The sequence below is a fragment of the Henckelia pumila genome, chromosome 3, assembly GCF_033568475.1.
Source record: "Henckelia pumila isolate YLH828 chromosome 3, ASM3356847v2, whole genome shotgun sequence".
NCBI lineage: Eukaryota > Viridiplantae > Streptophyta > Magnoliopsida > Lamiales > Gesneriaceae > Henckelia > Henckelia pumila.
Genome location: NC_133122.1, coordinates 197,252,695 through 197,272,035, shown reverse-complemented (window position 1 = coordinate 197,272,035; position 19,341 = coordinate 197,252,695). Strand labels below are relative to the sequence as shown.

The window sequence follows — 19,341 nt, the reverse complement described above, 5'->3', positions numbered from 1 at the left end:
ATAATTTCCTACCATAACTGCACACACTTGCTGTGTATGTATAAAAGTGACTTTATAATGTTAGTTGCGAAAAATATGAAAATATATATATATATAAATAAAATTAATTTTTTTTATTTATATTGTGCAAGGACGATTTTGCAATAAAAAATTTGGTGTCCTCATTCTATGATACTCAACTATCATATAGATTTAAGTACGCTGTCTCCCTTAATTGCTCCTTTGTTTTATTATTCGATTACTTGTTTAATATTTGAAAGAAAAAAAAAACGAATAATATGCATACTGCGTATATGTGAAGTTAAGAATAAAAATAATCAGTATTTATATTTGAAATAATACTTTAAAATTTAGAAATATTTATTGGTGCAATCTATTGAACAAATGAAAATTTAAGAGGTACGCTTTAGCTAGCTAACACTCAAGTTTATATTTTGAATGATACATTGCAAAAGCATATTTGAATCCAATTACAAGTCGTCTTCGTATTATTATTATTATTATTATTAAAGTGAGAGCATGTAATAGTAACTGTTTTTGGTATTTTAAGTGAACTTCTAAAATTACACTTTACCTAATAAAACCACTTTTAAAAATCAAATGTGCAATTCAGTAATTTCAATTGATTTTTAGATTTTGAAAATTAACTTTCCACTATTTGCTTAACTGTTTGAGGTTGTTGTTTTTTTTAAAATAATAACAACAACAACTATTACATATATTTTTTTCTTCTAAAATGGTAGTTTAATAATATATGCATTAACAAACACACGCAATGCATGTGAAAATGGCTAGTTATTATTATCTATTACGTACCTTGAAAAAAAATATAGTCTTAAAAATAACTTGAAGTGTACATCTAACATGACTCATTATAATGAACAATGTGTCGAATGTTAATGCAACATTCATTTCAAGTTATAAAGTTAATGTAAAATTTACTAGTATCTATGCTATTAATTAAGAGAGTGGGGTAAATAGAAACTAAACTTTGGTGAGGTTTTTGTTAATATACCAATAATACTATTAATTAGTTTTTTTTTGTTTTTAAAATTTTAATTACATTTTTTACAAATATATTTATTTTATAATTTAATTACAAATATTTTAAAAACAAAAATAAAATTATGATTATACGAGCACGAACGCGTGCTCCAAGACACTAGTTATTGCAAATAGACAACTCATTTAGAAAACAATAATTTAAAAATGGCAAGGCAGACGGAAAAAAAAAAATAAATGAAAGCAATAAATTTGGCTAACTTGTGAAAATTTGGGGAATTAACCTTGGTCAACATTTTTTAAAAAGAATTCACCTCCTCAAGTGATATGAATTGCACTAGGGAAACCCTCTAACTTGTCGTCTGAAATGGCCTCTTTAATGGGTAACGAGACCCTATATATTTTTTTTTATTTACGTTGAAATTATTTAGTTGGTGAGACTTTAATGTACGAAATCGATTATATATATATATATATATATATATATATATATATATATATATCTATTAAGAGGTAATTTATTAGTCTCAAATATTTAATTTTGTTCATTTTAAAGACAAATTTACTTACAATTTTTTCAAGTAATTCAAAAACTGATTGCAACTAAATGTTGAAACCGGATATTTGAGATAAAAATAATAATAATAAAGGAAATAAATGTAGCTCGAGATATTTGATGCAACTTGAATGGAATTAATTTATTTTAATTATTGATTGTACTTTTTTTTTGATGGGGGGAATCCGCAGCCGCTACCTTTCGGTGCGCTCTGGGTAAATTCCGAACTAACGCAATAACCTGCAAACTACGCTAGTCAAGTAAACCACACTGGGCAAATCCGGCCCTGTGTGACAGGCTAGTTCAAGAAAGTGTTGGCAAGGGAAATCGAACTCCTGAACTTTTGGCCAAGAGTTCACCTATTCCACTAACTTAAACACCCCCTTAGAGATCATTGATTGTATTATTGTATAATATTCCGACGGCTTTCATGCACACTTGTGCCATTAATTAATTTATATGTAGCCACATCTTTTTTTAAAAAAAACGGAATATAGCCACATCTTTTATTCAAAGAAGATGGAAAGAAAAAAAAATATTATACTCATATCTGTCGGGACCACTACATGTGACCTCAATTCTTCTTCAATAACTCAATAGCTACAGCATCAATAAACCAAGTTGGAAAAGGACCTTCCAGCAAAACAACTTCAAAATGAAAGACCCACTCTAGCTAAATGTGCTACACCATTTGCATTTCTACAAGGGCAGGATTTTAGTCATAGGGGACCGCTTGTAAACTATACACTAAATTAAAAGAGAAAGAATAAATTACAATACTGGTATATTCAATTAATTAAGAATCAATTTGTATTTTCGACAAAATATTTATAAATTAAAAAAATTCAATGTTCATTAGAATTTTCAAAAAATTTCGATGATAATATAAATACAAAGATTTTTAATAATTTTTCTATACGTATAATCAATGTATCAAAGAAAAAATTAAAACATCTTTCATTTTGCTCTAAAGTATAGTTTTGTTAATATTAATGGTTGATAATGACTTTTTTCCTACAGTAGTTATAAAAACTAAAAAAGTAACCACAAATACGATATCTAAAAACAAAATCATATATCTCTCCATCTCCTTTTATTTATATTAAATATTTTTTATTTACTTTTAAAATATATATTTCTATCTTCAAATATATATATATATATATATATATATATAGTTTTGATCACATGAACAACTATCATGGACAACTACGTGAGCAACAGTTGACGTGACAATCACTTATTGGATGTACAACGTGCCACGTCAGCTGTTGCTCACGTAGTTGTTCATAATAGTTGCTCATGTGATCAAAACTCATATATATATGTCATTTTATTTTATACTCAATTCGTGCAACATATTTATTTTTATTTTTTTTACACATATTAATAATTTTTTTGAAAATGTCAATTTGTAAATAAATTTAAAAGTTTACACTTATTTAATGAGTACCTATGTAGTGCAAAACATTATTAAAATAATCAATATATTTAATGATAAGCCTAATTAAATATGAGCATAATCGTAAAGAAGTAGAGAAAATAATACTTATTATCGTAATAATCTATAAATTTTGGACCAAAAAAAAAAAGAAAAAGTGATTTATATACAAGATAGAAAGAATATAATTTTAGAAAATAAATTTTAAAAATCTCGATAAATATATAAATATTTTATATATTTGGAGTTGTCTCTTCGATTAATATAGTACATTCTTCCATTTTATTTGTTATTGTAATATCATTTAATTTAATATAATTTAAGAGAATAAATTTTAAAAATTTCAGCAAATAAATAATTTATTATTAATTAAAATATAATAATAATTTAGGTATTTGGTGACTACGAGAGAGAATAAGAGGTAAAATATGAAATAAAATTCACAAAAAAAGGGACGGGGAATCGAAACTGAATCCCAACAAGTACAAACAAACCTTTATTCCACCAAGCCACTAATTCTTCTCGCTAATTGTAGGGGCCATTTAATTATATATTTCCATTTTTAAAAATATTAATTATAAACTACAAATTTTTTATTTAATTTTTGTGGGAGCCGTGGTCCCCCGAGTCCTATAGTGGATCTGCCCCTGAATTGAATATTTCTACTCATGTAGAAAAAGTCTTTCAAAGTGAGCAACGAACGAATTTTCATCGCTAAAAGAGAAAATTTGAAAGAAAAAATAATTCTCGGTCGTTTTATTCAATTGAATTGTACATCATATATAAAAGATAAGTTTCCAAAAACTACATGATATGCTATAAAGAAATATGCTATAATCTTGTTAATGTAATCAGCCTTTAATTTTATTTCAGAAGATAAATTATTAGCAAAACTTTTGCCTCAACTCATGAGGTTTCCTTAACATCCCCCTCGTCGTATCCCACGTCAACATCCAATCTTAACTGATGTGATCCCGGAGATTTCCAAACTTGTCAGAGGTTGTTTTGACAAAAGTGGTAGAAAAACGGTCAAACATATGTTGATCATGTCAAGTGTCATTAAATATGTTTAAATGTGACTTTTCTAAAAACTAAAATTGATTAATAAGACGAAAAATGATCATAAATTAATGGTTTTATTAGTAAGTGATTGTTAACAATGTTAGAAATGTACAATATTGGATGATTAAGTGTAACGATTATGTGAATGCAATACATATTAAGGGATTTTACGGTTAATATTTTAAAGTAGACTAATTAATTAGTTTATGTTCGATGACACGAAATATGAAATGAATGATGAAATAAATTGAATTAGAATCCACAAAAAATTAATGCATTACACTTGAATTTATTATATTTATTCATTATTTACTCCGTTAATTTGTATGAGATGACATCAATTATAGTTTAAATTAAAAACGTTTTTTTTATTCTTAAGCTCGTAATAATGGCTCTTAAATTTAAAAAGCTTGAAGCTTGTTTCTCACGCTTTGATCTTATATTGAAATACTAAACTAATAAAGAGTTGGTTATAAACCTATGAGGCAACCCAACTCAATAGGCAAGCTTTTTGGGATGGACACCTTAGTGAGTTTATAACCAAACATTGACACGCTTTTTAGAACCTTGAAATAAGGTAACGAAATACTACCAAGGTCACGTACAATTATGTGTTTTCACGAACGTATCTCATTCTCAACATTAAAATCTTTAAGGTACACAAGAAATTAAAAAGAACATTTTTTTTTTGAAAAAATAATTTTTTTGATCCATTAACTTGTCTATGTTTTAGTTTTGGTCCATTAACTTTTTTGAGTTGAGTTTTGGTACACTAACTTTGAATTTTCAGTGTTTTTTGGTCTAACTGCATATGTGTCAACTTTTGATTGGTCCAAAATGATGACGTGGACCAATCAAAAGTTGACACGTATGGAGTTGGACCAAAAAACACTAAGAATGCTAAGTTAGTGTACCAAAACCTACCTCAAAAAAGTTAATGGACCAAAACTCAAAAGAGATAAAGTTATTGGACCAAAAAATTTTTTTTCCCTTTTTTTTAAAAAAAAAAAAAAAAAGAGTGTTCGTCAATATTCGTAAAATCCAGGAATTGGGGATGAAGGGGAACAAATTGTTGAGATGTGAGGAACAGTGCAATGCCCTTGAAGCAAAGCTTGAGCCAAGAATCTGTAGGCGGCCTCTGTTAAGTGTAAACCATCCCAGCTAACATACAGAGAAGGATCTTCGCAACATGTTGCCGAAGGGAAGCCACATAATGAAGACGAATTGTAATTATACACTCCGCCGCCGCCGCAGCAAGCGCTAAGGACTCCCTTTCCAAATCCTGCATCAACATGCAGTACCATTTAGGCTTGATTTACTTTGACGTATTGAGCATTGTTTCATGGACGAGTAGTGAACAAAGGCCACTTATGTAACTGACCAAAAAAAAAAATTAGTAATGGGAACAAATTAAGTAGAAGTTCGAAAAGTACCAAATTCGTTTGGGGAAATAAAAAGCTGCAGAGCTGCATTGTAGTAGTCTGCATATATTATGGAAATGTGAGGATGAAGCTCCCGGATGCGGCTCAGTTCCTTCTCCAGCAAACGATTATGGTATCTCGAAAACTCGTTCAGCCAGTTGATGCACCCTGTTTTGGGATCATAATAATTAGTTTCATCATCATCTGATTTGAACATTGTGAGACACACGGGGAAGCAGCCGATGGGAAAGTTCCCCGGAACTAAAATCGTCTCAGCACCAAGCTTTATTAGTTCCTCAAGTGTTGATCCAACGTATTCAACCACGGCAGGCACAAGTGATTGAACCACTTCGAGCTTCATTCCGAGGGCGAGCGCGTGATTGTAATCGTTGCCTCCTATCTCTCCCAAAAGAATTAGAGATTTTCTAACATATCTGTTACCATCTATGCAAGAAAACAAGTAACTTGAGTTAAGGTTACATTAATGTGCTGTGTGAATTGGTTATTCACGAAACTTTGAAGTCCAAAGTCAGCTTGTTTGGTGTTCTTTGTAAAAGATCACAATATAAGTGGGGTGAATCGAATGATTATGCTTGATTCAAGAAGCTCAAATTACCCGATAAATTTATAGGTGGCGAGGTAGATGTACAAGAGCTAGTTAATCAAACGCTAAACAAGCTAGTAAAACATAAAAATGAACATATATAGAAAATTGAAATTCAGGATATGCACTTCGGTGAAGGCGACAACAACTGATCATAAGATAAGGAAAGGAGAAAAGAATTACACAATATTAATTTTTAAAACCTATAAAAAAAATTAAATGTAATTCATGTAATTTTGTATAGCCGGCCAGAATCAAAACAATTGAATAAATAAAAGTACTCGATTCTAACGTATATGTATTACGTGCGAGAGAGAGCGCGCACACAATATATTTTAAATTATAATATCATCATCATATATAATAATTATTTAATTTGAATGAGATAAGCAAATTTATATATAAATATATATATAACTAAGTTAAGGATTAAATAATTTGAATTATTTTGTTGTTTGACTGAAAAATTGAGAGAGGAAGGTGTTGAATGAAAAAAATTGAGGAGAATAAAAATGGTAAGCTTTTGCAAGCAGTACATCACCAAGGTTCAAAAGGTTTAACTTTAAGGGTAGCTCTCCTATAACATGGGTTGACCCGATTCATAACTAAAATAAAAAGTAATGTTTTTTTTATAAAATAATAATTTTTTATTGATTGGATCGGATCGAAAATCCTTCTAATAAAATAAATCTCTGATATGATCTCATAAGAGTTTCTGCAAAACTTTCCAGTATAAATGGCCAAACTGGTCAAATTAAAAATATATATCAATATTTAATGCCACAAATATATATATATATATATATATATATATATATAAAATGACGAATATTTCAACGTTTGATCCACATTTTTTTGGTTTTATATTTTTCTTTATGTCATGGTAACTCACAATCATTATCTTTTGATACACTACTGAAACCTACGGACTAACGCAATAGCCTGAAAACCACGCTGGTCATCTTTCAGTTCACTAGGTAAACCATCGGACTAATGCAATAGCATGCAAATCACGCTAGTCAGGTAAACCATACGTCCTGTCAACAGACTAATCCAAAAAAGTGTTGATACGTGAAAATGTTTACCTACTCCACCAACTTAAACATCTCATCAGGATGTGTTTTGGTTTTATTTTCCTCGGGTGAAATACAGTTTGAAGACTATAAATTTGAAAATAACATATAATTTTATGAATAAAGTCGCATATTTGTTTTTTAGATAATATTCTATATATCCCATGAATTAAAAATATTATATATCTAACTATATTATTATAGTAGATATCTTCTAATTAACTAACTTGCAATTTATTGGTGAAGTTTGAGATTAAATAATTACGATTATATCTTAACTTGATTCCCAACAAAACAAAAATTATTAGGCAAATTAGTAATTTTATATGGTCTCCTTTTTTTTAAGCCATTAGAAACAATCTTATTTACCAAAATGACACTCTTTATTTTCGTTTGAGCCCATTTAATGAAGCTTGTTAAGATAAGCGAATCAAGCTCCATCTTTATTATATTCGACTTATTAACTCGTGAACATGTTCGTTGTAGACTCGTGAGTCAGTTCTTAGATGAAAACACAATATTTTTTATATTTGATTTATAAATTTTTATTTTTACTTATAACAAATATATAAAAATATATTATTATAATAAATTTTTTAATAATAATTTTCTCTTAATATCAAATGTAGTTTTAATAAATTTAATGAATATTTAATTTATAATTTATATTTATTAAGTTTATTTAGGCTCGATAAAATCTCGAATAATTAAACTCATGAACCATAAAATATATTCGTTAAATAAAGCTCGAGCTCGGCTCGATTATAAACGAACCAAGCTCAAACTTTTAAAAATTCGACTCAATTACATCCCTACACGATATTTACACCTCAAATTTTTTTCTTTTAAAAAAAGACAACTTTCATAAACTTCTCTACACAATCATAAACCCAAAAAACAATTTTTCATGGGTCTCACTAGTCATCTCTATACAATATCCTACATTTTTTATTTATTATCTATATTTAAAATCTTAATTTATATAATATAATAAAATATATTTCAAATAATTATTAATTACATAAATTACTTTGCTTAATGATTGTTTTAATACTTTTTTCAATTAATTAATCTTGAAGATAAAGTTAATAACTAATATATAATTTCTAAATCAATTAAATAAATCTAATATTTTTATATTTAAAAAAACGTTTGAGATCTCTCCACAATTTCAAAATGAATGCGTGCATTTCAATTTTTTTTAAAAATAAATTAAAATTAGGGGTTTCGTGCACCGCACCCCTTGCAGTTGCACAACAAACAGATTAATTTTTTTAAAAAAGAAAAAAATACACCTGTAGCTGGCGTCCATAAGTCCAATAATTTAAAAAAAAAAATGTTGGCCCCGAAAAATAAACCTCCTCATTAGTTAGAGGTCGAGGATTGAATTCGCAACACCGGAGAATTTATTCTCACGTTAACTTAGATCTTACCTAACTCGCTTATGCCTTTGAATGAGGATGTCGAATAATTTTATCCTATTTTTACAGACCCGATAAATAGACTCCAGCTACATAAGATAGAGTTAATTAGGATTAAGTACCCATTTCATATGTTTCATTATCATTCAGTCTCTGTCAGAAAGTTTATTTTTCTGCACTCCCTAATTTAGCAAAAAGTTTGTCTTAATTTCCTGGGCCCACAAAGCATTTTTGAAGTAAAAAATAGGTATAAAAATTTAAAAATCAGGTACAAATATATGAAATTTAAGTACCAACTATTTCAAATCTGGTATAAAAACAAGTGTTATAGGTATAAAGTTTTTTGTGTTATGTTTCATCTCTCTAAAATCGAAAATATAAATCATGATTTGATACTCAATTTGAGGCAGTTGATGTCATAAATATATAGATCCATACTCAAATTAAATATGTTTGTACTCAAATATTTTAAATTAGTACACATAAAATTGTTGATTTTCGTAATTCTTGAAATACTAATGTATGTACTGAATAATAATGAACAAGTGCTTTAATATAAATATTTTGTACATAAACATGTATGTACAATATGCTTTTGATGTTAAGAAATTTGTTCGAATGTTATACTCAAAATCTTAATTTTTGTACCAGATCTAAAAACAATAGTACTCAAACATCATATATTAGTACCATATATTTAACTTTTTATACCAATTTTTATATATGAAAAGAAATGTGGGACCAGATAATCAAAACAAAAATTTATGACATAAAAATTGAATATTAAGTTATTATTAAATTTAGGGATTGAATCCAAGTAGCCCATAAAATAAAACTTGCACGCTGCAAGGCAGACAGCCTGCACTTGAGTTTTGTAAAACCCGCGTTGCAGTCACCCTAATTATTAAAATAACTTTAATTAAATATTAATAATTTAATAAAAAAACATTTATTAAAATGTTTCCGAAAGGACGATAGCATGAAATTTTCCAAAAATAACAAGTCACCGGAATCAATTTGAATATGGAATAGTTACGTACCGTGAAGTGTTCCCAACAATTGTTTGAACCAATCCATTTGAACTCCCAACGACACGTTCGTCGCCGGATTATAAATCCCCCTCGCCTCCAGATACTCGTGATCCAGCGCCGTAGCTCCGGCCACCGCAAAATTCACCCCTTTTTCAAAACTATTTCCTCCGCCAACATACGGCTGTACCAAAGGCAGCCCAAAACTCTCGGCTACACCAAAAACAATTCACGTCAAAATTAGGTACAGTTACGTTTGTGCTTATTACACTCTATATATTATCATGCATACCGATGAAGTCAACGACGAGACGGCCGTCGGAGAAGCGTCCGTTGGGTCGGTGGAAGAAAGTTTCGCCGTAGGGAGTCTGAGAACATCGGGGCTTGACGACATTCGATTCGCTGAGGCGGAGAAGGTTTCCTGTGTCTGCGAGCGAATCGCCGAAGCTGATGATGGATTCGAAGCACCCGGTGTCCGTTCGGCAGATTGCCAGAGTGGGTAGAATGGCGAAAAGTGCATACGCTAACGCAGGTGTTGGTGGCAGAGTACTATCGGCGCGGCGTGGAGCCATCACTCTCTCTCACAAAGAGATTATTTCATTTTATTTTATTTGGCTTGCACGATAAAAATCAATCAATCACCATTGAGGCTGCATTTGTGTGGGTGTGTGAAGTTTGTTTGTTTGTTTTTTTTATGAAAATGTGTGTGAAGATTTAATAATAATAAAACGCTAAAAACGTATCTTTAGTGAATATCAAATCAAGATTAAAAAAAGAAAATACATCAATGAATTTTTCATTTGAGTTCGCAATAAAAAAAATTGTAGTTTTATATAAAATTATGACTTATTATAAAATGGACAGGGTTTTAAAATACATCAACTATGAAATTTTAAAATTCATAGTGGATGGCCACTTGGCTAGTAGCGTTGAATTTGAATCCGGTAGGTTGTAGTTTAACAAGCAATTAATGAACGTCCGCTTTTTATGTGTTTTGTTTTGTTCGCTCTTTATTAATTGGTAGTCGAATAATCGAATTCATCATTAATTTCTTCACTAGTAATAATTTCATTTGTCCATTTTATTATAATTGATAAGTTATTTTCGTTTCCATTATATAATTAAAAAAAAAACAACAACAATCTTATTACGAAAGTTGATACATATATTGTCCAAAACTAATTGATGCATGATTTGAACACTTCCCGATTAAAGAAGCCGACGTGAATTAACCAATATTGAAATTCTATTGAGTTTTAAATGTTGAAATATTTATAATTATTATCTTTTAAAATTATTAATCGAGTGTCAATAATTTATATTTATATATTTTTAAAATAATTCTATTTCTTTAAAATATTTTTATATATTCTAAATAATTTTTACTTATCGATTTGATTTACAAAAATCAATAAATAGTATTAAATTATTGCAATTAAGAAATTAATATAACTCTAAAAATTTAAATATGTTTAATTTTATATAGTATCTTTATTTATAATATATATATATACACACATTCGTGTTAATAAATTTTTAAAAATATGTTAATATATCAATGGGAAATGATCAATAAATCCCCATTAGAAACTTAAAATCTGTTGCCAGTCCCCGTTTCAGATTTTTTGTATTCCAACTCCCTGACATAACACTGTAATATGTTTTAGCTCCCTAATTGAGATAAAATACGAAATTGCCCTCAAATATTCTAGAAAGTCAATATAACCAACAATAGATATTTTTTAATAGCAATCTCCCTCTTTCCATCTCTCGTCTCCCCAACCTCCTTCTACTTCACCTTTAATGGCTAAATCATCAACGATTTGTACATTTGCGTTGAAGTTTGGTGCAAAAAAATGTGGCGCAAGGAGTTTAAAGTGAAGGGTCGGATTTAAAAAATATCTGTGAAGAACCGACATCGAAACAACAATTTCAATGTATGTTTTTGTTTTTTTTAACTGGAAATTAAAAAAAAATTTAGATGCAATTTCATCTTGATTATTGGTTTTTTTTTTTTTTTTTACATTATTTTTTACATAGGCAAAAGGATTTTAAAGCCAAGAAGCATTAGATTTTGAAATTCTTTGCGAAAAAATAGCATCGAACCAACAATTTTATGGTATGATTCTTTTTGAAAAATTAAGGAATTTTGAATAAAGTCATGATTTTCATTATTTATCATATTTTTTTTTGTTGTTGTGTAATATTTTGGAGCGATTCTTTGAGATTTGTTATGGTTTTATTGATTGTATTAAATTTTGTGTCATCGTGTGAATTGTACTTATTTTTTTTATCAATCTTTGGTTTTTTCCGTCTGTGAGTAGTAATGAATCTCATTTACTGCAATTTTGATATAGAGTAACTGAAATTCCTTGTTATTCTCGATTATAACGATTTAATTCTGAATCATAATGGTTTTAGTGCTGCTTTATGACTTAGATATTGATAATTTTTTATCATTAAAATAAAAATGGGATGCTTGAATTTGTTAATGTGTACGGTTTTTTTGTGTGTCATATGTTATATGAATGAATGTATAATTTGTAATTTAGATCTTATTGTATTGAATGTATTTTTTAAATAGTTTGATAATGAAATCTATGAGTAGTTCTTGTAATATTTCTTTTTTTGGTTGCTACAAGTAAAAAAAAATAACATATTTTTTGTGATTTCTTTCATTGCATGTAGATTGATGGATATTTTTGCAAGTCTGTGAATAATGTGCTGAAATTTTATTAGAAACTATGATTCTTCGATACGTATCTCCACTATCATCTGAGAAGTATTCAACTTTCATATCAATGCACTTCATTCGACGAGTTCACTTTTTCTCGGACAGACATCCTGAATTATCAAGAAATTTGAACGACTATTTACGGGGAGTCATCATGTTATTGTTTGTAACATTTTGTAGATAATTTTGTGAAGCTAATAATACTAAATTATTTATTATTCTCTATATTTATTAAAATTTTCATAGGCGATTTTATCTTTTTAAGCTCAATGTAATTTATTTTGTTTTTATTTAGGTGTTGAGAAGTTACCGTCGACATAACTAAAAATATTGGGCTTCCATAATCAAGAAAGCAACGTATGCTCCATCTTTACACTTGTACAGGAGAAAACGGTTATGGAAGTTGGCTCGAGCAAGGACCTTTGAGGAAATATACATGTTCCAGTGGAAGCATTGTTGGTTTACGCTTGATTTAATGATTTTGTGGAACACACAATTGTTTTATATTAATTTGAGTTCTAATTGTAGTGTACTCTGATGTATTGTGTTCTCTTGTGTTGTTCCAACTATATTTACTATTATCTCAAATCAAAGACAATTGAAAATGATTGTAATATCACTTGGGAAAGTCGTCATAGTGACCCAAAATTTTATCATGAGAAGTGAAATATTATGTGCACAATTGAGACATATTTGTACTCTTCTAGCTCATGTGTTGTGTCACACAGACATTGTGGTACAATCTTCAATTTCATTCTGCAAATTAAATTTGTTTTACAAGTTAGAACTTGAAGGAACGAGTGAATGATAGATGTATTATATCAACAGACTCAATAAGGAAAGGTAGATGGTAGTAAAAGCCTTTGATTGATCATTGTTATAAAGCTATTAATTTTTGTTTTATTGTGAGGGTCAAAAAAGTAATTTCAAGAAGATTGGTCACTATCGTCTTGTGCCGAAAATCAAGAGTATTATCTCTAATCTTTCTAAGAGTGTTCCAAATACCTGACATTTAGAGCCGAAATCTTAGACGCTAGACATATTGTAACATCTTGGTGCATGTGCAAACAATTAATCTCAAGTTCACAATGACATGTCATATTGTGCTGGAAATCAAGAGTATTATCCCTGATATTGCTGGGATTGTTCCAAATACCTTTTAGAGCCAAAATCTTGGATGCTAGGAAAGAATGATCTTGATGGCCCAAATGATTGTCCTTCAAGTTGGAACAATTTATGCTCGATTAAGGATAATGTATTCTATTAATGCGTAAGTGTTGTGCCGAATCTTATAGTCTTATATTCTTTGGGATTAATGGAGTTGAAATACATGTGTCGTCTTACAAATTGATGGAATAGACGATAAAAACTCAGATTCAACAACTTATGAGTTTGAAAGTTTGAATTATTACTCAATTGTAGTCATTGGGAGACAATTGATATCAACAAATATGATCTCATTGAGTAATGATCATTGTATTTCTTCTATACCCTAGACAAAGTAGTCCATAAGACATTACATGACAAACATTTGGGTAATTATTCTACCGATCTTGGGGTATTGAAAACTCATCGTAAATGTTTGTTATTAGACATATTGTAGCATCTTGGTGCATGTGCAAACAATTAATTTCAAGTTCACAATGACATGTCCTATTGTGCTATAAATCAAGAGTATTATCCCTCATATTGCTGGGATTGTTCCAAATACCAGACATTTAGATCTGAAATCTTGGGCGCTAGGAAAGAATGATATTGATGGCCCAAATGATTGTCCTTCAAGTCGGAAAAATTTATGCTCGATTAAGGCTAATGTATCCTATTAATGTGTACGCGTTGTGCCGGATCTCGTAGTCTTATATTCTTTGAAATTGGTGAAGTTGAAATACATGCGTCGTCTTACAAAGTGATGCAATAGATGATAAAAACTCAGATTCAACAATTTATGAGTTTGAAAGTTTGAATTATTACCCAATTCTATCCAATGGGAGACAATTGAAATCAACAAATGTGATCTCATTGAGTAATGATCATTGTGTTACTCCTATATATTAGACAAAGTAGTGCACAAAATATTACATGATAAACACTTGGGTAATTGTTCTACCGATCTTGAGGTAATGAAAACTCTTCATAACGTTTGTTATGAGACATATTGTAGCATCTAGGTGCATGTGCGAACGATGAATCTCAAGATCACAATGGTATGTCCTATTGTGCCAAAAATTAAGAGTATTATCCCTGATTTTGCTGGGATTGTTCCAAATACCTGACATTTAGAGCCGAAATCTTGGACGCTAGAAAAGGGTGATCTTGATGGGCCAAATGATTGTCCTTCAAGTTGGAACAATTTATGCTCGATTAAGGCTAATGTATCCTATTAATGCGTACGCGTTGTACCGGATCACGTAGTCTAATATTCTTTGCGATTAGTGAAGTTGAAATACATGTGTCGTCTTACAAAGTGATGTAATAGATGATAAAAACTCAGATTTAACAACTTTTGAGTTTGAAAGTTTGAATTATTACCCAATTATAGCCATTGGGAGACAATTGACGTCAACAAATGTAATCTCATTGAGTAATGATCATTGTATTCCTCGTATACATTAGACAAAGTAGTGCACAAAATATTACATGATAAACACTTGGGTAATTGTTCTACCGATCTTGAGGTATTGAAAACTCTTCATAACGTTTGTTATGAGACATATTGTAGCATCTTGGTGCGTGTGCAAACGATGAATCTCAAGATCACAATAACATGTTCTATTGTGCCAAAAATTAAGAGTATTATCCCTGATATTGCTTGGATTGTTCCAAATACCTGACATTTAGACCGAAATCTTGAACGTTAAGAAAGAGTGATCTTGATGGCCTTAACGATTGTCCTTCAAGATGGAACAATTTATGCTCGATTAAGGCTAATGTATCCTATTAATGCGTACGCATTGTGCCGGATCTCGTAGTCTCAGATTTTTTTAGATTAGTGGAGTTGAAATACATGTTTCGTCTTACAAATTGATGTAATAGATGATAAAATCATATAAATTGTTCTACTTACAAGGATAAAATTTAATGTCACCAATACCAACCTTGCCAAGTGAAAATAAAATAGGATCAAATCGTCTCGGATTAAGAATCATTCCATATTAATTTAGAATAATCTCGAACATTTACGACATAAACATATAAACAATTGGGTATGAGAGAGACTCATTATCTGCACACACACACACACACACACGAAAATGTTATTATTTTGTGCACAACACATATTATAATGTTTATAACAAATTTTCATTGTCGTATGAATTGTTGTCAAATTACATTGGTATTGGTCATATAATATCATTATTACTACTTTGACAAATGCAGAAAATAAATACATTGTTCATTATTGAATGAGATCACATAAGTGATATTGTTCATTGTACAGTTACAACAATTGCATAACTATATGTAATTATAAAATTTAAATTTTTTAAATATAATAAATATTTAAACGTTGATTATCTTAATTAATTAGATTAAACTTATATTTGAACTTCATTATCGAAAGAGCATGTCTGATCATGTTGTTTGGTGCAACACATCCATAATAAGAATACAAATGCGGCATTATTCAGCATAAATTGTTGTACTTACCATGATAAAATTTTAGGTCCGCAAGACCAACTTTGCCAAGTGAAAATAAATTAGGATAAAATTGTCCCGGATTCATAATCATTCCATATTAATTTGAAACAACATTTATGGCATAAACAATTAAATAATTAAAAAATATATAAAAATATTAACATTATCATTCATAACAGTATCATATATACAATAACAAGAAGAAAAATATGAAATTTGGGAACAATATGATAATAATCGAGCACTATATCAGAATTTATGACCTTTAAATAATCATTCAGGAAGTTCAAAGTTTGATCAAATGCAACCATGAAATACATTAATCTCTGGATCTCTGATCGTACAATCATAAGCAAGTTTTATCCATCGTTATATGTGCCATGAATATTATGTCTTGCCACTTCTTGTCTTTTCATACTTTGCGGTATTCTAACTCTACCCTATAATCTATTTGCAAGTTATTCTGCAGAGTAGAAGGATGATAAGAGAACTCATATATCAATTTTTATTTCACCAGTATCGGCTTTACGATGTTATTTGCTATATAGCTTGTTTCCACAACATGTATCCAATTGCGATCCATAATTGTGTGTCTTCCTTACGAACTCTTATCAATTCATATAAAATAGAAATAATATCAAAACATAATTTCAATCTTAATAGATGTAACACAAACCATTATCAAAATCGCAATATGAACACACACACAAACACACACACATGACCTCTCAAAATAAAAAATGTTAAGATGCTCATGTTTGCTCTCTGCCCTCAATTCGATCATTGTGAGTTTTATTCACATATAAAGATGAATCATAATAAGGACATTATTGTTAGAAACACGAACATCTTATGATGTGGTGCTCTGTAGTGTATAATCATGAATTTTGGAGAAATTTCTGCACGTTTTTTTGTCGATACTCACAAATATATCCATCAAAATACGCCCACTACAGATCGAGATCACAAACATATGCTTCTTGTATTTATAACAACCAAAAAACGCAAGGTTGTAAAAATCACTTCGAGATTTTAGTTTCGATATAATCAATAAAAACATAACATCCAATGCAATAAGATAAAAAAAAATAAAGATCATAGCTTTATTAATAGCCCATTCCGCAACAAAAAATATCACAAAATCACACTTTTAAGTAGCAATTAGAATACTATAAATAATATCCATATAATTTTTATATTAATCCAGTACTAAAATATAAAAATTGGCAATAAAATTGTTATAATCAAGAACAATAACGAATTTCATATAATAAATCTATAATTGATTGAGATGAACCACAGACCCACTGAGATAAGTAAAACCTAAATATGCATCATCAACTATGTATAATTCAAACGATGTACGAAACTTCAACATAATCACCACACAATAAACAAAAACCTCAAAAAATCAATGAATTGGAAAGTCTAAAAAAAGAAAAAATCATCAAGATGAAATTGCATCTAAAAATTTTCTTAATTTTTCCAGTAAAAAAACATACCTTGAAGTTGTTATTTCGATGTCGGTTCTACACTGAGATTTTTTAAATCCGACCCTTCTTCACTTTAAAATCCTTTCTCTTTATTTTTTTGCACCAAACTTCGATTCAAATGTACAGATTGTTGATGGTTTAGCCATTAATGGTGGAGTAGAAGGAGGTTGGAGAGACGGGAGATTGAAGGAGAAAGATTACTATTAAAAATATATATATTGTTGGTTAATGAGTTTCTAGAATATTTGAAGGTAATTTCGTACTTTATCTCAATTAGGGAGTTCAAACAAATTACAGTGTTTTCTCAGGTAGTTGAAACACAAAAAATCTGAAGCAGGGACTGACAACAAAGTTTATGTTTTTATTGGGGATTTATTGATCATTCTCCCATATATCAAATTAATATATATCAATCGTATACATAAAAATATTATTATTATTATATTATTATTATTATTTTATTAAAGTGAATAAAATAACTATCGTAAATTTTGAGTTATAATAAAAATTATCTACAAATTAAAAAATTTATAAAATAATTAAAACATCAAATTTTATATACTCATAAAAAATAATTATTGTTATTTTCAATTTATGATCAATAAAATATTATAATTTTTTGTCGTGTAGTATAAATTTTTATTAAAAAAATTAATAAATATGATTTTAAACCTCGTGAAGTTTTGTAATTAAAACTCCAAAATTATGAATGATAAAAAATTTATTTTATTTTATAAATAAAAAAATATTGTTATATATATATATTATTTTTAATATAACTAGTATATATGAGACTAATGTTAGTATAGAGATTATTTTAATAAAAATAAAAAAAAGTTTGTGAGTTTGAATTAAGGGGGGTGTATTCGTTGCAGAGATTTACTGACTTTTTTTAAATGACAAACTTTTGTGGAGTTGATAGATTTCTGCAGACTTTTATAGAATCTCACAGAATTTTAATGACTTTCACAGAATCTTGCAGATTTGTTTTTCATGACTTTTATTGACATTTGTAAACTTTTTTCATGACTTTTATTGGCATTTGTAAATTTTTTTGTAGAACCATATGTTTTTTGTAATTCATGATTTTGATTATGATTTATTTATTGGAATTATTAATCGAGTATCAATACCTTATATTTATCTCTCTTTAAAATAATTTTATTTCTTTAAAATATTTGTATCTATCATATAAATAATTTTTACTTATCAATTTGGTTTATAAAAATCAATAAGTAGTATTAAACTTGTTGCAATTAAGAAATTAATATGAATCTATAAAATTTGAATTATTTAGTTTTATATAGTATAGTATTCTTATTTATATAATATATATATATATATATATATATATATATATATACACACACACATTCGTGTTAATAATTTTTTAAAACTACGTCAATATATCAAGTCAATATATATAAATCATATACATATACATATACATATACATATACATATACATATACATATACATATACATATTATTATTATTATTATTATTATTATTATTATTATTATTATTATTACATATGTATATGCATATTTATAACTAAAGTTTTGTTTTTACTTTAATAACCCTATATATTTTTATATGGTTTTACTTATGGTGTAAATAAAGGACAAAGTTGTTATTTCACAATTGTAAAACTTTGACATTTTATTCACTCTTTTATATAGGTATAGATATAGATGTAACCCTTGATTTTCAATATTTTTATCATTTATGTTCATCATTATTTTATATCTACACTAACAGTTTAAAATAAATATTATCAATAACTCATTTAAACTTATAAATATAATATTTAATATAATTTTACATAATCACAATATTGATATTGAAACTATGCAATTATTTGAG

The 19,341-nt window shown here is 28.4% G+C and overlaps 1 protein-coding gene across 1 annotated transcript; it reads right to left on the bottom strand.

Moving 5' to 3' along the window:
- Positions 1 to 5,068: 5,068 nt before the first annotated feature.
- On the bottom strand, positions 5,069 to 10,350 carry LOC140891985 (GDSL esterase/lipase At1g28590-like). The gene is made up of 4 exons (XM_073300705.1): positions 9,901 to 10,350; positions 9,621 to 9,821; positions 5,495 to 5,926; positions 5,069 to 5,343 (listed from the first exon to the last, which is right to left on the bottom strand). Exons 1-4 carry the CDS (start codon positions 10,178 to 10,180, stop codon positions 5,087 to 5,089), a joined length of 1,170 nt encoding a protein of 389 aa, XP_073156806.1. The 5' UTR covers positions 10,181 to 10,350; the 3' UTR covers positions 5,069 to 5,086.
- Positions 10,351 to 19,341: the final 8,991 nt, after the last annotated feature.

Coding starts and splice junctions, on each gene's coding strand:
- LOC140891985 (XM_073300705.1), bottom strand. CDS start 10,180: ATGGCTCCACGCCGCGCCGATAGTACTCTGCCACCAACACCTGCGTTA. Junction 5,927..9,620: donor ATTGTTGGGAACACTTCACG/GTACGTAACTAT, acceptor TTTCTTGCATAG/ATGGTAACAGATATGTTAGA. Junction 5,344..5,494: donor TATTTCCCCAAACGAATTTG/GTACTTTTCGAA, acceptor ATGTTGATGCAG/GATTTGGAAAGGGAGTCCTT.